The following is a 27,583-nucleotide window of genomic DNA, read 5'->3' as shown; positions in this document are numbered from 1 at the left end:
TTTAGTTTCACAGATATTCTTTTTTCCTTCTCATTTGCAGCATGGCAAAGGAGAGGTGGCTTTCTGGCCTTACCAAGGAAACATGCCTGGCTTGCCCTAAGCAGAGGTTTAGCTATAATCTCAGCTGTGCCTATTTATAGTTGCTTCCTGGAAACACAATGTTGAGAAGTATAGCGTGGTCCTATATCCTATCATGCAAGGAATAAAGCTGGAACAAAGGCAGCCATGAAAATGAGCTTTTCGACATATCAAATCATAACATATTGCACACCCATAGGCACAGAGGGGTGGGACAAGGACATGCTTAGGATCAGCTCATGCTCAGTGTTGCCAGGAAAAGGTTAGGCAGTGATGAAAGTTATCATAGATAAAATCTTTGCTCACAGGGCACGCTTCTTGCACTGCTTCTTTATTTAATGACACTTCTAAAGAAAAACAGCATGTCGGGCCCTATTGCAGGTTGGTAGGTTTGTTTGTGATTTTTATGTGAAGACTGTGTGCAGTTCCCAGGCAGTGGGAAACATGCTTTGGCTTCTGTGCATGACGGGAACAAAACAAAACAGCATTCAGTCCGAGCAGTGTGAGACTGCACAGTGGCTTACATAGCGCAGATGAGCTTGTCCACTTACAGTCTTCTAAAAACAAAGAGATAGTAAGTAATTATAAGGGTTTATTTTAAATGCAGGGCTTTTCCTTCCAGGTAGTGTTAGTGTGAGAATGTCTGATCGGCCCTTCTGCCCTCAAACCATTCATATGGTGACACAAAGCTTTGCTTTTTTCACTTGCCCACGAGGTGACCCCCAGTGAAGGCTTCATGTCTGTATATTGAAGGGAAATGCAAGTGGTTTTTAAACTGGGTTGTCTTGAGGGGGAAAGGGTTAGGGGGCATCCTGCAGACATTTTAGATTTCAGAAAGATAACAGCCTTTTTGCATTAACATGAAGCCATCAAACCAACCTGGTGGCATGGTCTTTATTTTATTTTATTTTATTTTATTTTATTTTTTTTACTTTCTCTGCCTCTACAGCTGTATCTGACTGGCAGGATGAAGGGGTGGTAAAACAGCTGCTTTTCAGAATATCTCTGCTAGCTGTGGAGGTGATACAGGATGCAGTACGTGGTGATGTACCTGAACTAGCCTCAGGCTGGTAGTTTTCTGGAACCAGAAGCAGTGTCTGCATATCAGGGCTGGTTTTGCCAGGGTAGGGTATGGGACTGTGTGGCCCAGCTCATCTCAGCACAGCACAGCAGGTGTGTCACTGAGGGTGTAGACAAGCCAGGTGATGAAAAGCCAGAAAAGCTCAGGGCTGGAAAGCTTGGAAAAGGCCTGCTTGTTGCACAGATAAAAACCCTGTTTATATTCTGAGGGCTTGTGCTGGTTAGCCCACTCCAATGCCATTGTGACTGCCTGATTTTTGTTGTGGCTGGCCCTTGAAGAGGTACATGGATCTGCTTGTGCTATGTCACACGTCTGAGTATGGGATGGTTGCACCAAGTCCCTGTGCTCTGCTGTGCCACCAGCACTGAGATAAGGGCAGCAGTGTTACGTAGGTGACTTGACTGTGCTTAATAGCATGCGTGGTCCTTTTTGAAGGCAAAAGATAATTATGCAATTATCCAAATGAGCACATGGTCTCACCTCGGGGCTGAACACTAGCTCTTGGGGAAAATATGAGAGGCTCATTAAAGGCAAGCATTTACTTTTTTGTCTGTTATCTGAAAGTATCACCTTCGTGTGTCTCGTGCTCCTTAGGACAGGGAAAAGCTTTTCCTCTGAGATCTGGAAGGGTTGCTGGGTGCCGGCCAACTCTCTGAAATCGTCACCTTCCTTCGTGCAGGAGGCCGGTCAGGTCTGTAACTCCATGTCTCATGACTGGTGGCTTTTATAGGCAGTGTGGTTTTTTTGCAACAGGTTAATTCCCAGCCAATTCAAACAGTAAGCTTGATGATGTAATTGAATTGGAGAGAGGTTTACATAAGCCTTTTAAGGAGAACAGTATTGCTGGAAAGACTTTTATTAACTGAAACAACACTAAAGTTTCTCTCAATGAAATCAGTTAAAAATTACATGCTGAAAACAGGAGCTGAATGCCTTTCCTAATTACACAAAGCCACTGTTAACAGAGCAGCTCTTATTAGCGTGCTGTTTGCTTTTTCCATGGGTCAAGACATTGTAGACACAGGATCTCTCATATTCTCTCTCTGTTTCTTTATTTTGCAGCTAATGATTTTGTTTATTCTCATCTCATGTTGCTCCTTCTCACATCTGGAGTCGGATCTGGTTTCCCCTGAAGTTGAAACGTTCTGCCCAGAGATGTGAATGGGCAGGTGGGCTGTGTCTGCTGCTGATAGCACTGCCCTGCAAGACAAACTGCCTGGTGGGAGGCTGGCTGGGGATTGGTTACTGCTGCCTTGCTTAGGTGCTCTGCATGACTTTGTTTTCTTAGCAAATACAGGTGAATCTTTTGTTTCATGAGCTACTACTAAGCTGAACAGCTGTTCTGAAAGCTCTTCAGAGTGTGAGCCTGCTACATGTGATGCACCTGTAGGTAGGCTTTGCTGTGCTCAATGCCTCCCCACTCTGGTATGGCACAAGTTCAGCTGAGGGATGGGGGATCCCTGCTGCTTTGAGACCTCGACTGAGGGAGCTCCTGGGCTTGGTGCTTTCCTGAATTGGGGCTGAGAAGCAGATACATGTAAGGACAAAAAAAAAAAAAAAAAAAAAAAAAAAAAAGGACCTGCTGCTATGTTAGGAGAGCAGGAGAAAGAATGTGGGAATGTGGTGTAAACTGATTTCATGGTGAACAAGTGAAGCAAATCAGCTAGAAGCTGCAAATTGGCACAGAATGGCATACCAGCAGCCTGGTCCCTGCAGCAGCTACTTAGTGCAGGAGGGAGAACTTCATGCTGGAAGTGCTTCATTCAGAAAATATGAAGGAATGTCTGTCAGGGTGGGGAGAGCGGTAATGTCTGCAGCTATCCAGTGTGACAGTCAGCAGCTTGTGTACAGCGATTTGTGCATATGGGTGGTATCTCTTCTACATAATTTTTCACCAAACTGTGGTTGTGGCACACTTGCAAGCTGGGCTCCTGCCTGTGCTGTTGGAAGTGTTGTTTGTCTGCACTTGATCAGATGGAAAGTGCAGAGATAAAACACTGCCTCTCACAGCTCCATGTCACTTTGAATCAGTCAGTGTGAAGACAGCGCGGTCATGATTTACAGTTGTGCTTACAGAGAGCCGTCCTGCTTTGAGATCCACAGATCAGATCTCTGTGCCCCATTGATTCCACTGTGTATAGTCTGTGAACTTTAATGCAACTTTCCACATGACTAAGGGCTAATGAATAGCCTACAGAAGTTTTTGGCTCTGCTGGTGTCTACTTTTCCTTTATGCTTATTTAAAGGGATTGATTTGAAACCTGCAAACTCTGCACACAATGAGCTTGTATAAATCATTAAATACAGAGCTCGAAGGGGCCTCGAGAGTTTGTCTGGCTCATCCAGCTGCCTCAGGGCTGGATAACCTTCACCTAACTGTGCGTCCCTGGTACTTTTGTTCTTTGGTGTAGCTTTGCTTTTGCATATAATGGCTTGTGTGCTGCACAGTGAGACGTGGACTCTCATTGCCAAGTGCTTGAAATGAGAGCTTTGTGCTGCTTGGTAGTCCTGGTACCAGTTCAGTGGAAATAAGCACTATTGCTCGCATGTGGCAGGGATAAGCAATTAAATATTAATTGTTTTCTGGTGTTTTTAGGGACTACTGTGTTTTTATGAAGACATTTCACAATTAGAAAGCATACTACTTATGAATTTGCTACACATAATGATTACAGCCAAGTTCTCAAAGAAGCAGCTCAGAATTAGAGTCAAGTTTTTAGGTCCCAGAACACCTGGAAATATGTAGATTAGAGTTTCTGAAAATAACAAATGGTCTTATCTACAAATACCAATTTTCTTGTCCTCTCCGTTTCTGTGTAAAGGAGTGAAGGGCATGGAAAGTAGAATGAGTGAAAACAAAAATATTTTAAGATTTTAAGAAATCGTGTTAAGATTTACTTCTAAAACTACCCTTAAAGGTTATTGCTGCCTCTTTATCAAGAAGTGCTCATCTGAGTGTTAACTTTTCCCTGATATCAACAGCGCTCCGATTTGTAATTTCCCAGCATCCCAGCATTCATCCAGTTGTTTGGTTGGTCTTTGGATTCACCTGCATTCTGGAAATACAGTGAATTGAAGGAGCTTTCAGCATTAATGTCAAAGAATATGACCCATGAGTTAGCGTTAGGGAGGCTGATATTTATAGCTGAGGAAAAGGTCCCTGTCAACTTTAATGAATGTTTTCTACAATGTTAAAACAAAGATTATGCCAACAAAATGCTGTTGCATCTGCTCCTTCTGGCTTGCTGAAATGGATTATTTCTTGCAAAACGACACATTGCGGTGAGTGAAGCTGCTAGAGATGTAAGAGTGCCAATGAGAAATCAGCTCTGCTGACATAGTTGGCCTGCAGCAATTTCCAGGGAGAATTTGACTTGTTCTGGAACGGTGGCAAAATCATAGAATCATAGAATGGCCTGGGTTGAAAAGGATGACAATGATCATCTGGTTTCAACCCCCCTGCTATGTGCAGGGTCACCAACCAGCAGACCAGGCTGCCCAGAGCCACATCCAGCCTGGTCTTGAATGCCTCCAGGGATGGGGAACTGCTGATATTTCCTTGGTCAGTAATCCCAATGGCTAGATACTCTTGTTTATGCATGTAGATGCACTGTTTTTATGCAAACAGAGGGATTTTGTAAAGTCAACCAGCAGCTTTTGATGCCAGTGGAGCAATCAAAGCACCAAAGATTCTAGTTCAAAATAACTAGCTGCCCGTGATGTTTACTTAAATAAACTACAAATAATAATAGTATTATTTGTTAATGCTACAGTAATTACTGTCTGTTTTACAGTAAAACTTTCCAGGGAAGAAAATCCTACAATTTTTACTTCTGTTCCAGCAAATAATGCAAGTTTTCAAATGTGAAGTGATTCTGCAAGCTGGAAATTCCAAGTGTTAAGCAGCTCAGGTTCCTTCACTGTGTTTATGCAGCACCTTGCAGCTGTTGCCATAGCCTAAACTTTGCTAACCGCCTTAGGAAGAAGCAGTGGGCACTGTCACTGCTGGTTGTCAGACCGAGTTGGCAGCCTGGCTTTGCCATGGGGTAAGGAGCACACCTTGTGTCCGTGTTGCCCCAGGCAGGCCAGCAGGCACAGCTCTGCTCCTACTCTTTACGTGCCAGCCAAGCTGGCTATTGGGGTTGTAGCTGTCTGCTGGCACAGCACAGGATACAAATTGCAAAGCCTGTTCCCGTGAAGAAAGGGGAGAGCATTACTCATCATTTGGCCTCTGAGTCATAACACTTTTGCTGTTAATGGCATTGAGATCCTCCCATTTATCAGGCAGTACCTAAAGGCACAATTTAGTCTCAGAATTGTATTACCTGATTATTATTCCTCTAGAGTTAGTGGAGATATTCCAGCTGAATAACAGTGGGAGCAGCAGCAGGTCTTCAAGTTTCAACTGTATACAAGGTGTGATATGTTCAAAACTGCAGAGGTGCACCATGCTCTGAACTGATTTCTTCTGCATCAGTTAATGTTTCAGAAACATGAATTATTATTAACAGGTTGAGCAGCATTCACAAATCTCTCAAACGCAGAGAGAGTAAAGAAGTGTTTGAAATGTTCCCGCATCAGGAAGATTACTTCCAGCTAGGAGAGGCTGTTGGCTAGCTAATTCTCCAGTCCAGGCATACTGGAGCAAAGCTCATCCATAGAATCATTAAGATTGGAGAAGACCTCTAAGATCATCCAGTCCAACCATCAACCCATCACCATCATGGCACACTAAGCCATGTTCCTCACTGCCACAATCGGAATGTAATGTTCACATCTGAACCGCCACGTGGCAAGGGAAGGTATGGCACTGCAAAGTGTCCAGGTTCTGTGCCACGTTGGGGTGAGCAGCGGTGTTGTGGTGCCTTGCTGAAGTGGGTCACAGCTTCATTTATTGTGAAAGGAGGCTGGAGGAGGGGATGGATGGGAGATTGGGCACAGCTGTGTTAGCTGCGCAAGCCAGCACAAGGAACTGTCAGATCTGTGTGGCAGAAGGGGCAGTAGGAAGCTGTCCCTTCCAACTTTATCATCATTCAAATAAAGCTGCAAGTGCTGGCACCGTGCAGCTGCAGCACATTGCAGCATGCGGGCTGTGTGGGACACGTGTTAGAGGCTGAGCCGGTGCATGGCATTTAGCAAGCAGGCTTTGGGTTTTCTCCTCCCTTCTCTGGATCTGGTTACATTCCTTTTGACATTTACCTGAGCATGAAAAAGTAACAAGCGCCAAGCAAGGTCCTGTATCCTCGTTCACTTGTGCCTGAAACTTAATTACTGTGTTTTGTATTTCAGTTTGCCAGCATCTCAGGGATTCTTATATGCTTATCTGTGTTTTGGAGATTTCGATCTCGTCAATGTAATTTAGCTTTTGTAATTGTCAGTGTGTTTCTCTTAAACTTTCCTCTTGCTTTATAACTGTTCTTAGCTGAAGCTTCCTGTTTCAGTATTTCTTGTATCACTGTTTCAAAACTTGGTGCCCAAGCAGTGACGCTATGGCTGGAATCTCTGCATTCAGCCTCTGCTCTGCAACAGGAGCAAAGATCTTGGCAGTGGGCTTCTCCTTCTTGTCTCTCTGCCCGGACCTGACATCGATGAGGAAGGCAAGGAGCTGCCATGGCTCTGCCAGCTGGCCACGCTCCCAAGGAGACAGCCCACCCACTGCGAGGTCAGAGCTCTGCCCCAGCGACCCGGGCACAGAGCAGGAGCAGGTCCTGCTGGCTCTGCTCCACGGGGACTCATCAGGGCCAGGACTGAAGCTGCAGGAGGGCTACAGCTTTCCGTCTCCTTTGTGCTGCTTGGGACATGGCAAAACAGTGAATCCAGCTCTGGCTGTTCCCACTTTCAGTGATGAGGTTTGTCCACAAACACTGGAGAAGAGGAAACAGCCTCTGTGCCCATATTCATTGCAGACAAAGTGGAAAAGGGGCTGAGTGCCGTGATTTGTTTGAGGAACTAATTGTGCAAATGGAGCCAGCAATGGATAGCTTTATATAGTGTGGCCCAGCACTCCTTCCCTCTAAATGTTGCCCTGCTGCCTGTGGAGGGCCCAAAGCCCTCGTGCCTTGAGCTGCAGTGGAACGCTTTTAATGGAAGCGTTGTGATGGCTGACTGATGGTTTTGGTTATTAGTGTAACTCCTAATTGAACTCATTTCCTACCTGAACTTGGTATCCCTAAAAACCGCCCAAATAAACCTTTGTAGCACCATATCTACGAAATAGATGCTTTAACCAGTGAAGGAACTTCTTGAAACTCGGGAGGGCAGTGCTAACCTGTGCTTCTTGATGGAAAACAGTCAGAGTGAAGAGAGGCTGGCTTTTGAGCCTCTGAGGCCACGAAAGATCTGCAGTTTGAGTAGGCACGTGTCTGATTAATGAGTGGAAAGTCTCTGTTGTGTTTCTTTATCCAGTGAAACCTCTCAGCTCGCCCATGGCTCACATTGGTGATTAACTAGTCAAAAAAAAAAATTAAAAATGTGATAAAAAATAATAGAGAGCTGTCTTGAAACCTGCCCTGTTTACCGCACTGGGAAGCCTGTGCCAGGGCCTCATCACTCTTTTTGAGAAGAATTTTTCCTAATATTCAACCTGAATCAGGTATCTCCATGTTCTGTTGTGTCTAGGACGGGTTAACTGAAGTTACTATTTAACTGGCAGAGAGAGCTTTCCCTGCTTTCCCTTTACTTTCTTATAACCAAAACTCATGCTGAGTTTCTCCACCTCTTTCCTGGTGATGTTTCTAATGTGACCTGGGATGGCTCAATCTGTTCTGTGCCTGATGGCATTCCTCCAGTTAGAAGATGGTTGTCTCCTAGCAGACTTGGTTTATAGATGTGAGCTGAGAATTCCTGTAGGCTCCTGATCCCCAATTCCCTGAAGCCTGCACTGAATGAGTGCCGCTGGTATAGCACAGGCATTTCTCACTTCTGGGCTTTTTTTGGCCACTCGCAGTCTTGGCCGAATGAGTGGCTGCATCCCAGGTGCTGTTCTGTAAGGAAGAGCTTCAACGTTAGTTGTGTGCCTTGGCTCTAGGATTCATTCTATCACTCTGGACACCAGATGTAGTCTCAAAAGTTTCACTGTTGCTTTTGTAAATGAAGAAAACCCAAACAACCAAACTTTATTTTGCAGGCTTTGGGTTCTAGTGCCCTACTCTGCAACGTGCACTCTTTGGGGAAACTTTCTCTTCCTTTTCCGTATGCAGTACTTTTTCCGGAGAGGTTGCTGAGTGCAGCTAACACCCAGAAGTATTGGAGCTGCTCAAGTCAGACAGATGAGAAAGGAAAGTGTGATGTTTCTCTTTGCTGCCCTTAGTCTGACAGACGGCTGCAATGCGCTGTTGCCAGCATAGCTGTAGAGGCCAGCTGGGGTGTGCTGAGCAGGGGATGTCTGTGCAGCCCATGTTCTCGCCCTAATGGCTTTCCTTCCCCATACAAGTGCAACTGAAGTCATTAATGTTTGTTAAGCCAGGATGGAAACAAACCCAAACAACAACAGTCACAAAATAATTTGTTCACTCCAGACTGCTTTTTTTTTTTTCCACCTCTAGTGAAGCAATTAGTCTCCTATTATCCCCTTTTTAGCCAGGCAGAAAGCAATAAGCTGGACAATAGCAATTCCCTGGGCAAGGCAGTCACCCGATCTGCATCAGTTATGGGAAAGGTGAGCTGTGTTTCCTTGCATCTGTCTGTCTGCTAGGATGAATCTCTAGAGAAATTCCTCACCTCTCTGTCTGCCTCTCGGAAAGCCTTGCATTTGTGCACCCTCCTTGTGAGTCACAGTCTGGCTGCTCTGAGAGCTCTCTGTGCCGGTTGCTTTTCCTCTCGGCCCACTGCAGGGTTAACACTTAAGCAGTTTGCACACGTATATAGCCCAACCCACTCGCAGACTGATGATGTGGATTGCGGGTGCCGGAAAATTGTGAAGTAATCGGTGGTTTATACCAATGACAACCCATATAGCACTCGTGCGGTGGAGTGGGGAGATTTTTCCAGCCTTGCTCATCTCAGTGGTACTTGATCCTAGGAATGGCTCACCCTGTGTGATGGGACAGCGCTGCAGAGCAGGGACTGCGCAGTACAAGTAAATGCATTGAAATTCAACACCACGAGCCTCAGTGCAGCTTGGCCAGGGTGATCTGGTCTGTGTTCCTGTGATTGCTTGCAACACAAGTAGTGTGGAATGGTGTCCTCTGCTTGGTGAGGGCTGTGGCTGTGCCGATGTGCAAGGCTGGGGTTGGGTGTAGCTATGGAGAGGCACTGGCTGCCCCTGTGTCACTGCACCATTACCTGCCCAGCACCCCAAAGTCAACGATGGGACGGGAAAGTAGTAGGAAAAGTAGTGTTAGCAGGAAAGTAGTGCCATGCTGCTGGACAAGATGCCAGAGCAAGAACGCTTATCCTTAGATTATAAAAGCAACTCTGCTGGTAGCTTAGCAGCTAAACATGAACACATTCCTTTAAAGATTCAGGAAAAAGCAGAGCCCAGATCCACATGCTATTTCATTTCTGCACATGAAGTAAAAGCCACAGGCTTGCTCATCAGATACCAGAAAAAGCTCCAGCTGCCCAGGGCAATTGAGGACAAAGGAGCTCTGCTGGTAAAACCAGCAGCCGCCGTGCGTCTGAGTAACGCTTCGCTGGTGTCAGAGCTCCGGCGTCTCTGGTATGAAAGCAGTGTGGGCACCAGAGTTGTGGGGCTGTGGGGCACCTCCCCTTGAGACAGAAAGAAGTGCTCTCTGAATAAATTTGCTGTAAGGCCTCATCTATGGGTGCACAGCAGGAAGTGTTTCTGCGTGATCCCTGAAGCTGGGATTAGCTCTGAGGCAGCGCCTGCTGCATCCAAACATCATATTGCGTGTCAGCTGCTCCCACTCTCGTGTCTGGGCAGAGCTGCTATGGGAGCAGGCTTTGGTTGCTGTGGGGGAATGAAAGCTGTTGATAAGGGTTTTCTTTTTGTTGGGCGTTTTCTGTTTTAAGCCATTCCAGCCATGATGCTGGCGCCAGGAGGGACCACAAGCTCTTGGTCAGAGGGCAGAGCACCAGATCTCAAAGGCCAGGATCGCTATAGCAGGGCTGGCTGTAGAGGCAGGCATGGGTGGGGAAATGCAAATAGTACAGAAGAAGAGGAAGGAAGCTGGGTTTGCATTCGTTATCATAATGGTGCTTCCCAAAGCACCACAGGGACAATGTGGGGTGAAAAGTGAAAGTAACTATGTGTTTGAAAGTTGTTTCCCAATGCAAATGGATGTAATCTTGATGTGAAAGTGGTCTCCATATCAAGGTGTGGATATTTTCCTTTTGTGGTCTAGCCCAAAGGATGCTGCAGCACTAGCACCCCCACACCTCTCTGCTCTCACAGCTCCACTGTGAAGTCAGTTTGCATGCAAAATCATAAAGAGATTTTCAAACTATCTGTAAAGTAAAACACTGTAAAGTCTGCTTGAGGACAGAAGTAGGGGTCAGATAAACTACGTGTATATGGTGTCCCTAAAGTGCAGGGAGGATTCAGGTCTTCTGTTGTTCCTTGTCTGCATAGCCTATCTAGAAGAATTTCAGAAATCCGTAAGTTTTAATATATTATTTGTGGATGATGCATTTTGGCATGTGAAAGTTAAAATAATTTGCTATTTGTTCCTTTTTCTTAGGTCAGTAGTGAGTCCTGCTTCCCCTGAGCTTCTGTGGTCTTCCATTAGTCCTCAAGCAATTATTTATTGATGGGGAAAGTATCTGAAAACAATAGACTGATCTAAGAGTAGCTGTACTTCCTTGTGTAGGTGGGTCTGGAGTACTTGATGGCAGAACCCACTGGAATTGTCAATAACATTAAGAACTGCTTTCCTGCCACAAAATGGAAATATACAGTTGTAGGTGAAATGTGCTAAACTTTGATGGGGACGTGAGCTATAAAACAAAGCACTTTAGATGTCACCTGGGTGTTTGTACCTTTAGCAAGGACAGACAAAAGGTTCTTTGAAAAACATCTTGCCCTCAGGTTGGCTAACTTTTGTATTGTAGTAGAAAATGCATATTGTTGTGCAATTCTGTCCTGTTCAGATGCAGTATGTTTAATTTTGAGTTTTGATCTGGTGTGACATCATCACAACTGTAAGCAAAGATTTGTTTTCCATGTTGTTTCTTGTCATCTTAGATTAGAAGTAAGGTCAGTGAAGATTTGTAGTATCTAATTCCGTTAGAAAGAGATTTATAATAAAAAAAAAAAACAACTTAAGAACTTAGTAAAGGCTTATGTAAAGAGGAACCTGAGAGTTTCAGATCTTCCCTAGTTAAAATAGTAAAACCTGTGATTCCTGAAATCTGGTATTGGCCTAAAGAGGGTGAGTTAAGACCAGTCACCAGATACCTTCCAGTAATTGAGGTGTCCTGGTCCTGAAGAGGAGAGTGAGCACATGGAGTCACAGCGTGAACTGACTCTGAATCAGCTTTCAGCTGACTGAAAGACGCATGGGCAACATCTCCAAATTTCCATCATATTTAGAGCTTGCTGCACACTGAAGTTAGTCATTGTTCCCGTTCCTATCCTGAAAGTGCCCTTTTGTGCCTCCTGCACATAAACTTCCTAGTCTGCTCCTTGGGGTTGATACCCTGCATATTTGATGATGAAAGGAAAGGGCTCCTGGGACAGAGCTTATTTTTCATTTTCTGATTCGTTTCCTACATTACAGGAGTGGGGAGTTGGCAGCTTTTTGTGCATGCTAGCCATGTCAGCTGAGCATCGCCTGCTGCTCTAAGTTACTTCTGCTGTGCTTGCCATCAAGCCGAAAGCTAAGGCACCTACGTTGGAAGCTTAGTTGGCCTTGCCAGCTGGTAAATCAAATTTTAGAGGGGTTAAACCGCTTTGGGAAAGCACCCCTCTCCCTGTGGTAGCTGAAGAGGGAGGCCTGACCAGAAAGGCTCATAGGCTAAGTACCTGATGTGAAGTAGGAACAATTGTTCATGGGTGGCTTTTGTTTGCGGCCAGCATGGTACTCACATGAGATGCATCTCATCCCTGTCATCATGATGCAAAGCTCAGAGGAGTCCCCAAAAGGGCAGTGGAGTTGCAGGGAGCTTGGCTTCACACAGCCTAGATTGAATTCCTTATAACGAAAGAACAACAGTAAACCACATGAAATGAGAAACTAAATCTTGGAATAATGACCCATTCACCACACTCTTGCAAATACTTCTTCCATCTGATTTCACTGCTGCTGTTTAAGTGATTGTTGTGGCAAGAAGCAGAGAGATCAGAGCAGTGAGGAGAGCACTTTGTTTGCCCACAGATTCACTGAAGCCTTAGAAAAAGGAGTCGGTGCTATCTGCAATGACCATAAACATCTAAAGACAGCATCTCCTAGGAAGCATACTTAAAATCTGTTCTACTGGGGCCAGGCAGTTCTCCCTCCTGTGCAGGGCTGGGACATCTGCATGCTCTGTGCCCACAGTTTCTGTGTCACTAGCACTGAGACTACTTTTTCATCGTGTGCAGGAAAATTCTGTGCAAATGGTGTGATTTTGCAAACTGATCGTTCTATCCCAGTAATGCTCCTTCCAAAGTTAATAGTAAATTTGACAGTGGAAATCTACAGGCCAAAGCAAAGTGCTTTTAAGAAATCCCCTCTAAAAATACAGAATACTCTTGTCTTCAACATTGTTCATTCCATTACAGAAAGGAGATTAGTGCCTATAGCCTTAGCTTCATAAATCTGGATCTGTAATTCAGAGCCTTAGGAAGGTTGTTGTTGTTGTTGTTTTCCTGAGGACTTAATCCAAAATTGACTGAACGTGATAGGACATCTTCTGCTGTTTTCCCAAGATTTGGGATAAGGGTCTGAGTAAAGTGAACCGTAGCCATGTTATACAAATATGAAGAAGTCTGACAAGACATACAGGTTCAGTGCGGGAGTGTCTTCTTCCCCACTAAGTGCTGTTGGCATTACAAATGCCCATACAGGTTTGTTTGCTGCCCAGGCTGTTGCTAGAGGCAGTCTGCACATAAAATCATGATGGATAGTGCCTCTTTTTTTTTTCTTTTTTCTTTTTCCCCCTTTTGGTGTTTGCTGGAGTGAAATGTGTTCTCCTAAGATTGAGCGTGGGGAGGGTAGTCTTCACGAGCAGCTGTGAGATTAGCGGTGAGCGCAGAGTCACTTGGGTTTGAACTACTGACTAATTCCCATAGGGCAGGATTAGTGGCAGGAGTGGTGACATGAGGATATCTCACTGTGCTGCTGGAGGGAGGAGCCTCTTGAGCAGTGTGAGCCTGTACTGATCCTACAGGGACGGGGCCTCAGAGCAGCTCTGAGGTGGGCTGTGGGTAGCTGGCGTTGATCTCGTTGGGTAACTCTTCCATCCGTCTGGAAGCACTGGGACCACGTTGCACTGCAGACATAGGCCTGGTTTTATTTTAATTCCTGTAGCAGGCTTTGAGTCAGCACTGCTCTATTTTTGTAAAGGTGACATAACAGGCATATGCTTTTTAGTCTTTCGTGGCACCATCCATCATAAGTCCGCCTCTTAGTCTTGTTCGTGCATTTAGGTCTCAAGTCTGTTATATGCCTCCTCTGAAGACTTCAGGCAAAGGGACTCACAGAAAGAAGTGTTGTGTGTTGGATTTTTTTTTCTCTTTCCCTCTTTTTTTGGCAGGGATAAAATAGAAGCTCTGTTGGGAGCAACTCAGCAAATGGTGTTTTCTGGGCCAACAAATTCCGGTGTTGCTCCCAGTGGGACCAAGGAGTCTATCACAGGACTCGGCACTCAGCCTGGCAGCTCATCCGGGGAGGTGTGTGTGGTGTGCATACCGAGGATTCGAAGCCTTTTTGTATCCACCTCTCTCCTTCCCACAGTAAATGAGACATTTACTTTGAGATTCTGGGAAACACCTCGAGTGTAACTCCTCTTTCCTGACAAGAATACCACATAAAAGTGCTCCAAATAATATATATGCACATATATGTATATATAAAAAAAAAAGGTACGCACACATGTGGACATATAAATATTTAAGGGTTGCACCATCTTTGGGATTACGTAGCAATCTCCAGCGCGTCTGTGTTTCAGCAGTAATGGCCCCAACCCTCTACTGCCCCGTTTCACAAGAATGTCTTTCTGCCCTTGTAAAGCTGCCTGTGGGAGCTTTCATTAGCTGCTGTGCATATGGTGAAGGCGAAGCTCTTATAGGTGTGCCTGACCCTGAAGGGACTTGGAGCAACTTTGGAGTCCCCCTGGATTTGTGCCCCTTGGGTTCAGACCCACCAATGTGATGGAAGCTTTGTGATTACATATTGCGGTGTGCCAGGGGTTTTTGTAGTCTATACAAGTATACTTTAACCTACCACTCTAATTTAACTGGAGGGTGAATCATGCCCGTTCATCTCAATACCAATGAAATCATGTCAGTAATTGTGTTAGCTTCCCCAGGTACTTTTCCAAAGTGCCCAGAGGGAGGGAAGGTGGGACTGCTGGTGTTTCAAACCAGCGGACTGCTGGTGTTTCAAACCAGCAGACATCCTGATCCCGAGCACTGCCAGCTTGCCAGCTGCTTTGCTGTAAGAGAAGTCAGCCACATGGGCATTGTTTCTTCTCCAAAGCAGCAGCCCGGGGAATGTGGGTACGAGGCTGGTCACAGGAACTGGCTTACAGAGAGCCCCTGCCAGCAGGAAGGAGTTGGGCACAGGGGAAACCTGGAGTGCCATTCCCAGCCCATCTCTGCAAGAAAACACACAGCACTGCCTTAACTGGTGCTGGTGGCTTGCAGAAACTTGTCCTTATGATTGGAGGGCTGCTTGACTTTAAGATTAAAACATAATAATAGAGTACTTCTGGATGCAAGTGTTTGACAGTCTTAGTCTGAAGTCCAAGCAGCCAAGCAAGGATACATTTTAAGGCTTAATCAGTCTTATGCAATTCTTAAGCAACAGAAGTTTCAAGCTACGGCAGGGGAGATTCAAGGTGGACATTAGGAAGTATTACTTTTCAGAAAGGGTGGTCAGGCACTGGAATGGGCTGCCCAGGGAGGTGGTGGAGTCGCTGACCCTGGGGGTGTTCAAGGAAAGACTGGATGTTGTGTTGAGGGACATGGTTTAGTGGGAACTATTGATAATAGGTGAACGGTTGGACTGGATGATCTTTTAGGTCTTTTCCAACCTTGGTGATTCTATGATTCTATCCCAGCTAGTGCATAAGATTGATGCAGAGTGCCTTTGGACGTACTGATGGGTGCGGATACAGGTAGATATGAGGCCTTGCACAGGTTCAGATACCCATCTGCCCTCCAGAGCAATCCTTGGCATGAATTTCCCAAAGCTCTGTGTCTGGGCCCTGACGTGAGCACATGTTGCATCACTGCATGCCAGCCTGGTGTCTGTAAGAGCCTATACGGAGGCTGGGTGGCTGTAATCCATTGTGCCTTTATTCTACTGTACGGCAGTTTTCACTCATTCAAGCCACTTAGACTGGATCTTAGTTTTATTCTTTGATTATGATATCATACTTCTGTTTTCATTTGTTTATGAGAAATTCTATTCTGTTTGGAGCCGTTGTGCCCATATTTATGAACATCTAGGTGCGGGCAGCTTTGAAAAATAACTTCTGGATGTTGGAACAGTGAAGAAGAGCACCTCTCCATTTCATTCCTGCTTTCTTGTAATTATGAATTTACTTACATATATATGGAGAGATCTCCGGTCTCTCCTTGATTGCTGTCCTTGGTTGTCCCATGTTAGCCTGAGTTTGCCACTGAATCTCAGAAGTTGACTGGAAACTAGATGGAACATTTTCTTTACCCAGGAGAATGTTTTTCAAGAAAGTCTGGAGCTGAATTAACATTTTGCATTCCCTGAGCTGTGTTTTGGTGCAACTCCATGCAGTACCGGAAGGATGGAACATGCAGCTCTGACATCCTTTTCTTTGCTTAACTGTGGAGCTGAGGCTGGAAGAGATCAAGACTAAATCCCACTGGGATTTGGAGACTGTGTTGTATAGTAGTGGGTGGATAAAGTGACACTTACTATCTCAGCACGTCAACCCCAGAGGCTGTTGTACAACAGTGCTGTATGATACCTTCAGTTCTTCCTTCAGTTCTGTTCCCAAGAATCAGTGCTATCCATAGGCACTGCAGGATTGTTCAGGCTGTAGTGATTTTCCCCTTTAAAGCACTGTAACAGTTGCATTGGAATAAGCCTCCAAGGCTGAAAGGAGCAGTCGCTCTTCATTTCATTCAGCAACAAACCTGAGGCTTTCAAGCTGCTTTCCCAAGTGCCACACGGCTTGATCTTTTTCTGATCTCTGCTTTGTGGGTTCCTTTTTCAAAGGCTGGTAACCTGGTTTTTCATTTGCAATTTCAATATTTCTCCCTATTCTAAAGATGTGGTTGTTATTGGAAGAATGTGGGAGATGCGAACTGTTTTCTGTGAAGAAAATTTTAAGCAACAGTGAGTTCTATACAACATAAGACTAGTGGGATTGGAAATTAATTGCTTAAATTCCTTAATTCTTTTCCCTGGCTTAATTCTTTAAGAATTAAAAATTCTTTAATTCTTTGGAACAGAATCTGGATGTCCCTATTCCAAAACCAATGGGAGATGGCGTTGTGAAATCAATTATATTCTTTGAGTTTGGCTGGTGAGCCCCCAAAACTTAGCGTGGAAAGAAGGAAGGAAAGGAAGTTTCAGTTGGGTCCCAAATGATTGTTAGGATGTCTTAAAAATGACTTATTTTTGCAGCTCAAGAGAATGCTGGTTTCAAGTACCAAAAGATATTTCAGTTTTGGTGTTATGCTAAGGAAAACTGTGAACGTTGTTCGCAGAGGTATTTAGGGCTTTTCTCAATAAGAGGCTTCCTCCTGCTCCCCTCATTTAGTCAAAGTATTAATGTAAATGTGTTGTCCCCAGTACGTATTTGGAGTACGTCCTTCAGCTTGAAAATCCTTCCCCTTAGGTAAATACTTTAACACCTGCACTGCTCTGCCCGCTATGTCTGCTTCATTCTCCTCCGTTGAATTTGTTTCATTCTGGAAAAAGGAATTACAGTTTCATTGGAGCAGCAAGAGATGGAAATATGTATTGCTCTGGCTAGGAAAGCAAGGAGTAGAAACACATTTTTTCTTCATTGTAATGGAGATTTTTGTATTTCTGCAAGGTAAAATGATTTCAACAGAAGAGGTGGAGAAAAATCAAAGTCTAGTCCCTGCATGCAAAGGAGGTTTAAGTGCACATTTGCTCACTCCAAAGGAATATCTAAATTACTTTGCATGCTAAAGACTGAAAAAACCAAAATGTTCCCATTCAGGAATGCCAAAAAAATAAATCGTGGCTAATTCTGGGTTTGGGTATTTTGTGGCATATACACGATATAAATGTATATTTTTTCTCATTTGGCTGGAGTATAATTCTCCTTGCAGCTCCCTTTGTGTCTAGCTGTTGCTGTATTGTATCCACATCTTTTGTGACTCAATCATTTGCCTTGAGATGGGATCTCTAGACTTTTATGAGCTATAAACTCTGCATTTGGGATTTCTAAACCTAGGAGGACCTCAACATGAGGCAATTGAAATGGGAAACCAGCTGCTCCTGAGGAGTTCCTTATTGCATGCACAACCCTTGCAACACAGAGTGCTGAAGCCAGACGAAGGAAAAAAATGCAAAGCTTCATCCTTTAAAATATATATCTAAGTCATGAGTGAGGCAATCTGAGCAGAGTAAGAGGCAGGTACTTGTATAACAAACACCTCTTCATTGGCAAAACTCGCTGGTGCTGGGAAATTGTATTTGACATGCCTCAGAAAGGCCTGGATCATCTGCAATTGTAATAGCATTTTTTACAAATGTCAGACTGAAGTGGCTGATGTGTAAAGAACACCTCTCTCGGTGGAGGACGCTTAGGCAGCTCATTTTGTCGTTTCTTCTGGGTCTAGAATAAAATGACGCTGTTAACCCAGTGTGCCATAACTGCATGTGAAGACAAAGGCTGCCTTTCTGAGTCAGGATGAAGTTTGTTTTCCAGGGGAAGGTTGCCAGTGAAAGGCTTAAGGCAGAGCCCCAGAAGGACCTTAGAAACGCAGTCCTCAGAGAACCTTTCTGCCATTCTTGCTTCATGGAACTGCTAAAAATATTGAATGGAAAATGCAAGTATTAAGGAAATGAGGTAGATTTGGGCCCTGTGAGCTGGATGGCTTCCAGTTTCATCAGCTTCCCGGAATCCTTGCTGCTACAATGAAGAGCTCCTTGTAAATCTTAGAAACCTGTCTGTGTTTTTCCTCTCACATGGCCACACTTGTTCATTTGGTGGGATGCATGGGAGAGCTGTCAGCATAGAACAGCCAGTACAGAGCTTATGGCTGCTGCAGTCTGTGAAGACAGTGAAACCAAGGCCCAGCTCGATGGGCCTGGCGTAGCAGGAGGGAATTGCTCTAGAGCTGCATGGCCAGGCTTTGCTGTGGGGCCAGCCCACGAGACCTGCTCCGTAAGGCCATCTATCTGGGGCATTCTGGGAGCCTGGCCAACAAAGAGCATTGGGAAGTCTGGTCATAGGAGAGAGTCAGGCAGGAGAGAGGCCTTGCACCTGCAGCACCTCCTGCCGTCTCAGTGCTGCGATGAGCAGGGAATGCAGGCCCTGCCATTGCCAGGTTCTTGCCTCTGCTCCTCAGGCTCTGCATGAGGGACTGAGAGGGAATGGCCTTAGGTTGTGCCAGGGGAGGTTCAGGTTGGATATTAGGAAACATTTCTTCCCAGGAGGAGTGGTGGTGCAGTGGTACAGCTGCGCAGGGAGTGGTGGGGTCATCGTCCCTGGAGGTGTACCACAACTGTGGAGATGTGGCACTGGGGGATATGGGCAGTGGGCATGGTGGGGGTGGGCTGGGGTTGGACTTGGAGATCTTGTCGGTCTTTTCCAACTGTAGTGATTCTTTGACTCTACAAATGTAGCCTCATTTAGTCCATGTACATAGCTGTGTTTCTTCTGGCTCAGGTGTAGCGGAGGTGTGTTTTGAGATGTTTCCTAAGCACTTCAGGACATGGCGGATGTTTTGGGGAGTGGGAGGAGGCCTGGAAGGGGGATCTCCAAGCAGGTTCACCAAAATTCTCCTTCTGGTCACATGGTTAGGTTTACCCTCCTAAAAGTCAGGCCTGCCCAGGACTGAAAAGGCAGTTGCTGCATTTAACACCAAGCCAAGAATAAACTGTGCATTTCAACCACATCACTGCAGATTCCTGGAAACAAGGCTTGCCTTTATGCTTGGAGGGCTTCCCTGCTCTGCCAGTAACCACATGGAAGAGCAACAGCAGCTTTGACTGTAAACTGCTGTTGAAGACATACTGTCCTGGACGAGCACGTACAATACGACTCATTGTGCTCACCTAATCCTTTGCCCACACAGCTTAACGGTTACGCTTAATTCAGAGAAGGAGAAAAATAAGTATCTTCTGCTGAGCATCCCACCGAGAGCAAATACTGCAGTGTAAGACAAGCACGGGCACTGTCCTTGATGTCCAAATTTCACTGGCCACCAGATAGGCAGTGGCCTTCTGGGAGGGGCAGCATCCTGACAGAGGGGTTTTTACTGGCTTCTGTTGCTCTGTCTTGTTAAAGTTGGAGAGAGAGGATGTGTGATCATATGGTTAAGATCTTGAACTGATATTCAGGAAGTCGGTGTTCAGTCTTGGCTCTGGCAAATATGGGCAAATCTGTGACCTCTACCCCTTGCTTACCCAACCATTCAAAAGAAGCTAATAATAATTTTTCATATTTTTTTAGGGCAGGATGTGGCTCTGTATAGTACAGTGTGTCAGTGATGTTTCCATTTTAACAGTGAAGAGGTGAGAGAGTTGTCTCAAACTCTAGAGAGGCTTCTGGTGGTGGTGAGGGCTGTAGAATGCTAATGCAAAGCATCAGTCAATAACCTGGTTTTCACTTTGAGAGCATAGAAGATGAGTGGGATCAAGCTGGACTCAGATTTCAGCTCCCACAGATCTTCACATTGGTATGGAGATGCCAGCTGTGTTCCACTCTCCTCATTGCTCTTCCATTCCAGGAAAATAGATGTCTAATCAGAGGTCAAAATTGATTAGATTTCTGGCATGGATTTCATAAAGGGGCCCTGAGACCCTCAAATAATTAGATTTTTTTGTTTCTGTCTGGGCACCTAAATGAGTTTGAAATGGGCCTTATCTAGGCCCGTAAGTCTGTCATCCATCTCAGTAAAATGTTGATGGTAACACTTCCCTGTCTCAGAGCTTCTGTGAGCACTGTGCAGAACTCTTGGCCAAGGTTAGCCTCAGCTGAGGTGGTTACTGTGAGAGGGCTGTGACCTGGAAATTCATTCTGTATTGGAGATGTTTAAATGCATCTTGTGTGAGAAGCAGCATAAATTTTTATTTTAGTATGCTCAACTACCAGGATGTTTTTGGACACTCATTGATGCAGATTTTCTCCAAACTGTGAAGAAAAAAAAAGTGACCTATTTGCACTCCCATCATAGCTGCTTTTCTCCATCTGTGATGGTGCCTAGAGCCTGTCTGACAGCTGAGAAGCAAAGGTGCCAAGAGCTAGTATGTATTTTTAGGAAGGCATTGCCTAAGTCTGCAGATGACCCTGTACTTTCTGGTCTTGTTCCTGACGATACTTACAACTGTAGGCATTCTCCCTGATAAGCTTCTTGAAGACTTTGTCATTTTGGCAGCCCTATTTTTGATGAGGTGCTTCCTGGCAGTTACAGGTGATGTTTGGAAAATGTGCCTTTCTGCAGCTTGCTCACTGATGGCATTTAGCTCCAGGACTCTCATGGCAGGGAACAGGTATGAAACAAGGAAGCCCCCACCCCAACAAGCACTACAGAGGGAAATAGGTTATTGCATTAGCTACTGGAAGGGGTGCAGCTGGGAAGGCTTTAAAGACTTCATGAATTTGCGGGGGGAATTTATCAGTCAAGTTTGCCTCCAATACAGGGAAGTTTGGGAGCTAAACCCTGAGGAGCTGAGAGGATGTGCTCCCCCCAGCACAGTGCTTTGCCAAATCACAGCGTGTCACCTGTATGGCGTTTTGCTGCATCACAGCATCGTTACACAATTTGAAGCTCTGGCAACCTCTGTTCCACTGAGCCTCAGATCTGAGTGAGCAGGAGCTCTGCCGGTCAGGCCTGTGGTGTGTTTGGAAAGCCATGTGGGCGAACTTGTATAGTACCTACCCATGTTAAATGCAGTTTGGCAGAAAAGTGTTTGTTCCTCCCTCCCTTTTGCAAGAGATGAATCAAAAGAAAACCCCTCCTGCATGACTTTTGTTTATTTTACTTCTATTTTATTTTTAATGATGATGAGGTTTGTCCAGTTTACAAGTTAAGCTTTTGGGGCCTGGGACGCTGCCTCCAATTGTGCTGGGGCTGCTCCAAGCACGTAGCAACTTGTCTCATTGCAGGGACTTGAAGCTGGACAATGTGCTGCTGGACCATGAGGGACACTGCAAGCTGGCAGACTTCGGAATGTGCAAGGAGGGCATTCACGATGGCATTACCACAGCTACCTTCTGTGGTACACCAGACTATATTGCTCCAGAGGTATGAGGAATCTTTATTTGGCCATGAAATGTCAGTTTCGAGCAGCCAGTCTGCTCTCTAGTGTCTTTAGTTAGACCTTAATTGACTGCTGGGTGCAAGGTTTTCTATTAGATGCACACTTCTGTTACTGGTCCTTGGTGCAAATAAAACATAAGGCACCAAGCTAAGCATATCTTTTTCTTAAGCAGAGGTGAGGTAAATAGTGGAGCTACAACTGCAAAAACACTTGAGGAAGAGGCACATACAGATTACAGATCCTGGCCCAGCTTGATTTGAAAGGACATCACATTCTCCCTCATTTCTCACTTCCTTTTTCTAACTTATCCCCTTCCCTGTCATTCACTAACCTCATTACAAAATTAATAGACACCTCTTTAAGGATCAGCTGCCCTCCAGATGCTGACAGATGTTTTGACAGGGTTTCAGATCCTCCTTTCAAAACAAATTAATTTTTGTTTGTGGTTGGTATTTGTGCATTTCTCACACACTCATGCTCCTTCCCCACTCCAGCTGAAAGTGTTGCTGTTGGAGCTGTGCAAGCATTTCATTCCCAGGAGCAAGGAAAAGGCGGTATCAGCTCATGCACATGGCTGCTCTGCCATTTCTGAGGCTCAGAGAGTTTAGCTGAAATTTCTTTTTTCCTCCTGATAAACTCTAGCATCATTTCTAAGATATTGTTGACCCAGTGAGCAGCCAAGCTAGTTCAGTCATTTAATAGATCTGATGTAAATTAATGCGGATCAAGGGGTTTCCAGTTATAAGTTCATGTAGACATCCAGCCAGCATAGCAGAGAGAACTGTTAGGGCACAGCAGGAACTTCTGCAATGTTTCCAAATCTCTTTTCCTCTCTGGCTCAGTTTAGGAACCTCTAGGAGTGACGTGTCATTCTCATCCCTTTTCCAGATTCTACAAGAGATGCTGTATGGCCCCGATGTTGACTGGTGGGCCATGGGCGTGCTGCTGTATGAGATGCTGTGTGGCCACGCGCCCTTCGAGGCAGAGAATGAGGACGACCTCTTTGAGGCCATTCTGAACGATGAAGTTGTCTACCCATCATGGCTTCAGCAGGACGCAGTGGCAATTCTCAAAGCGGTGAGTTCCCTCTGCTGTCTTCATTCTGTCCTGGCTTTCTTCAGACTAAACCTAGCAAAAGTTAACAGAGCTGGAGGATGGGCGCTCAGAAATTGTGGTTTCCCTGGCCCTTTCTTATCTTGGGCTGAAAGATAAACTAAAAAAGAATATCCTGCCACACTTCAGTATGCTTTCATAGTTATGTTGTTTATACGGTCCAGCAGCCAACTTGGCAAGCAGAGTGTGTACTTGTCTGCCTGTCTGGGTATTCTCTTGCTGGCTTAATGATTTACAACACATGGTCATCTTCCAGAACAGAAGTAGCAGGTATATGCAGTATTACCAGCAGTGACTGTATGATAGGACAAGGAGTAGCAGTTTTAAACTAAAAAAAGTAGGTTTAGATTAGATATAAGAAAGAAACTCTTCACTGTGAGGATGGTGAGGCCCTGGCTCAGTCTTCCCAGCAAAGCTGTGTTTGCCCCATCTCTCAAAGTGCTCAGGGCCAGGTTGGATGGGGGCATTGAGCAGCCTGGTCTGGTGAAAGGCATCCAAATCCATGGTGGGAGACTAGATCTAGATGGTCCTGAAGGTTAGTTCTAGCCCAAGCCATTCACTGATTTTATGATTTCCATGTGACTCAAGCGTCAGTGAAGTGAAGACTTCCTGATAATCCATTGTTCTGACTGTTGGTACTGTCAGCTTTCCCCTGGGGACCACTGCCTATCTGTGTACATAAGATTCTGATTTTTGTGTGTTTGGGGGAAAAAGGGGCAGGGAAGGGGCTGTACAGCAAACAGTTTGAGGAGAGCTGCTGTTGACTGCACTTAGTTCTTGCTCTAGCATGTATTCCTGAATTTTCCCAGGACCTCTCTTATCCTGTGTCTGACATATTTGCCTGTGATGTGAGAAGGAAGCTTTTTTAGATTTCAGACTGCATGTACGAACTGTTCCCAGTGTACTGGAGATCCCTGACTTTGTCGTGAATCAGTGACAAAGGCGTTAACCTATGAGTCAGGAGACCTAACTTGGCTATTCTGCTACTGATTTGTTCTTGCCCATGATCACATCTTTTCATATTTCTAAGCACACTTCGTGTAGAGAAGGATCAGAGTATGTCCTTTCCTTGCAAAGCACTGCGAACACAGATGTATTCAAGGCTTGGTACTACTAAATGGTAATAGAAGGTCAAAGAAATAATTGGATGAGATAGCATTTTATGGTAACGTGTGGAGCGCTGACTCAAAGAAATGGAGAAATTAAATATTTAAAGAACCATTTAAAGTAGAGTTTGATTTTGTCAGGGCTTTAATCTGGGAGCCAGAATTTTTAAGGAGAATTGCTTATTGTAGTCTTCTAATGTTAATATTATTTTTTGTAGATACAGCATTGTCATTAATGTGTGAGCACCTTCTAATCACTGTTGTGTTGTTTATCTCAAAAGAAAGTGAATGTGAGCTGCCTGATTTACAGCTGTGGCAGTGCTTTCTAAGCCATGATATTAAAAGTAAGGAAAATCAGAGCACTAAACTGCTTTGGTGGCAGAAATGATAATAAGCAATTACATGGCATGGGAGGTCTATGGAAGAGCAGGGAATTAAACCCAGGGTCTCTTATGTTGCAGACTAAGGCCTTAATAGCCTCAATAATTGGATTATCTCCTCACCGAAAGTTCTGGCCTATAACCTTGAGTAGAACAAGCGAGAATTCACTTAGCTCTTGAGTGGTACAAAGCTCTGAAACTAAAATCAAATTCCCCTGCCAGGAAGATGTGATTAGGTGTAGGTACTAAGAGGTTCTCTACAAATGTGTGCATGTAGGTTTAGAAAGCACTTGATCAGCCTGCTTTCTTGAAGAGCTTCATTATAAACAAGGATAATAGGTTTTAGGACCTGTTTCATGATGATGTTATTTTGTTTTGCTTTCATTTACCATAATTGTGTGTCACCAATTTCCCCTCATCAGAAACCACCTGATTTCTGAAGATTGCATCCTGTTCATCTTTGCAGTTTCCTGATAATGACCAAGATATGTTCTTAGGCCCTCATTTAGAGCAGTGGGTGTTACTGGTGTGTTTTTGAGCACCAGTACCAAGGAAAACAAAAACAGCCTCAGTGCCCTGAGATCATGCTTAGAATTCAAATTAGAAAGATTTGGGCTCTAAAAGAAGTTTTCTTTATCTGTTTATTAATGGTTTGGGGTTTTTTTTTTCCTTGATACTGTCACTGAATTGCTGGAAGCAGGGTAGAGCTAAATCGGTGTACATGAACAGGATTTGGATGGAATCAGTACTACCAGAGCAGGGAACTGGGAAATCCCAGATCCCATATGTGTACAGTACCTTGCATGACTGGAGTGAGTCACTGGGAAATTTAGGGAATAATGGTTTCAAATCAGGCAGAGTGAACACAAACTGAGGTCTTCTGCTTCTTGGTCAAGCAAGTCCAATTAGCATGGATTTGCTTGTGGGCAGGAAGGATCTGCAGAAAAGGAAAATAACTGCTGAATGGATTTACACCACTTTATCTCAGTCTGAATAGAAGTTTTGCTTTGATTACGATCCTTTCTTGCCCTCTCCCTCAAAAATTCTATTTCTCCATAGCTCTACCCATAGCAACAAATGTATACCAGAGGAGCACTAGCCCTAGTGCTATGCGATCTGTGCCTGTAAAAGAAACTCTTTCACATACTCTGCTATCAGATAAGTAATCTCCAGTGTTTGATGACGAAGAGGCTGTGAAAGAGAAACTTTGTGAGCAGGCAGGGAGCAGAGACTGCTGGACTGTGTCTTTTACAGTGAAAGTGCAGCTGGGATTTGCTTTGTTACAGCACGTTGACGTTTTGAATTTGTGAATTGTTACTAGCAAAAAGTGCTTGAGCAAAGAAAGTGGCTTTCCAGGCAGCTGGAGGCTTGGGGATTAAGTTGAGTGAATTACAAAATGAAATACAACCCTCTTGTTTCCCATAAGCAGGGTGATATTTTGGCTGCGTGTTTCACTTGCTTCACGTATGACTTTTTCAAATGCATGGCAGTCACGCTGTGTTTGTAACAGGTGGCTTGTTTGGGCGGGGGAAGGAAGGGACCTTCCAGTGAAAACTGGAGCTCAAAAGTGGGGTAATGGGAAGTAAATTCACAGGGAAAGCTGCAGGGATTTTCTTTGGTGTCAGATGAGGAGAGGAGGACAAAGTCTATTGAGTTACTCCATGGACTAATCCTCTGAGGTAGCAGTGGTTGGCCAAAAGGTTTGGAAATTTGGATGAGGATTTGCGACGTGGATGTTTTTGCTCTCCGAGCCAAGTGACAGCACAGGTTAGAAAGCTGTATCTCCCTGGGGAAGTGTTAACAGTGCTCTGCCTTTTGCACCCTGAGTTTCTGAACCTGTCGTAGCTGGGTTCAGTGAAGCCGAGATTGTCTCTTAGCATTTGGGTACCAATCTCCAGTCATAATGTCAGCTCTGAAATGCTTCTGGTTTAGCTGAAATACTGCTTCAAAAAGTGAGGCTTGGGCACATGGCTGGGTGTTCTTGGGGACACATGTCAGACTGATGTCTGTTTGCCCTCCAACTGGTTAAATACAAGTACTTTGGAGAAAGCACCACCAGAGTTAAGCAAAAAGGGTGATTCCCCTGAGTGGTTTTCTTGTGAAAAATAAACATCAGGCAAGAGAAGAGGAAGATGCAGAGGAAGCTGGCTGTGGTTTCAGTAGTCTGGTTCAGGTAGAACAGCACAGGGTAGCACTGATGCAGGAGGATTTGCACGATGAGCATTACTGTAAGGATTGGGAGAGATGGAAGGATTAGTGACTTCAGTTGAGAAAGGAAACCTGATCCATATCTCAGAGAAGAAACAACACCAGCAATATAGTGAAAAGAATGCAAAAGCAAAACTTGAAGTTTAACTGTTTTTCTAGAGAATAATAGCCTGGAAGTGATGCTGAGTCAAAAGGGAAGTGCTCTGGTTTAGTGCAGTCTCTGCTGCTTTGTGCCACTGAGTTCAGTTCCCCCCTCTGGCTCATGTGGCATTCTGTGAACTCTGACACTACTATTGAGGTGTGAACATCCACCCCATGCTCCCTAAGGCTGTAAGAGCAAAACCTAGCTTCAAATTCCCTTTCTGTTGCTAAGTTAACATCAAGGGGCTGTAGCACCTGTGAATGAGTGCTTCAAGCTCGGATGTGGAGCTCTGTGGGTCAGCTGAAGTCAGGTCCAGCTCTGAGCCCAACTGTTATGGGTACATTTTGGCTTTTGGAGCACAAGGGACTTGGGATTTTGTGCCTGGCTTTCATCAGCAGCCAGGAGCGAGATTGTGTGAGAGCAGCAGGAGGGGAAGTGGTTGAACCTTAGGAAACATTTCTTCTCAGCAAGAGTGGCGATACAGTGGCACAGCTGCCATGGGAATGGTGGGGTCACCGTCCCTGGAGGTGTTCAAGAACCACGGAGATGTGGCACTGAGGGATGTGGGCAGTGGGCATGGTGGGGTGGGCTGTGTTGGACTTGGAGGATGTCTTTTCCAACCCTAATGATTCTAAGATTCTATGAATGTGCCACACTTTAAATCCAACCCCATGGCCTCCGGACAGCCTTGAAGCCTGATCTAAAAGGAAAAGCCTCTTGTCCCATTTCTGTGAGCCCATGACAGACCAAAGACAAGAAACTCAAGGATTTCTGTTAGTTCCTTAGCTCTTTTGGCTTGCTTGTGCAACTAGTACTTAGAGCAGTATTCAATACCACGAGGCCATTGGCAGTGTAACTCAGCCCTCTCTCCTAGGAGGCAGCACACACAGCTTTTTCTGGAGAGCAAAAAAGCTGCTCAGGAA

At 45.0% G+C, this 27,583-nt stretch overlaps 1 protein-coding gene across 4 annotated transcripts in view; it reads left to right on the top strand.

The window, feature by feature from the left end:
- Positions 1-27,583, top strand: part of PRKCH (protein kinase C eta) — a 172,950-nt gene that overhangs the window by 132,203 nt on the left and 13,164 nt on the right. For all 4 annotated transcript variants that reach the window (XM_085225804.1, XM_085225805.1, XM_085225802.1 and 1 more), the window contains 2 exons: positions 21,557-21,695; positions 22,600-22,788. In XM_085225804.1, coding sequence (XP_085081930.1) covers positions 21,557-21,695; positions 22,600-22,788 — 328 coding nt within the window. The remainder of the gene's footprint in view (positions 1-21,556; positions 21,696-22,599; positions 22,789-27,583) is intronic.

This window comes from Meleagris gallopavo, chromosome 5 (genome assembly GCF_905368555.1).
Source record: "Meleagris gallopavo chromosome 5, MGAL_WU_HG_1.1, whole genome shotgun sequence".
Taxonomy (NCBI): Eukaryota; Metazoa; Chordata; class Aves; order Galliformes; family Phasianidae; genus Meleagris; species Meleagris gallopavo.
This window is presented reverse-complemented; position numbering and strand designations above follow the sequence as displayed.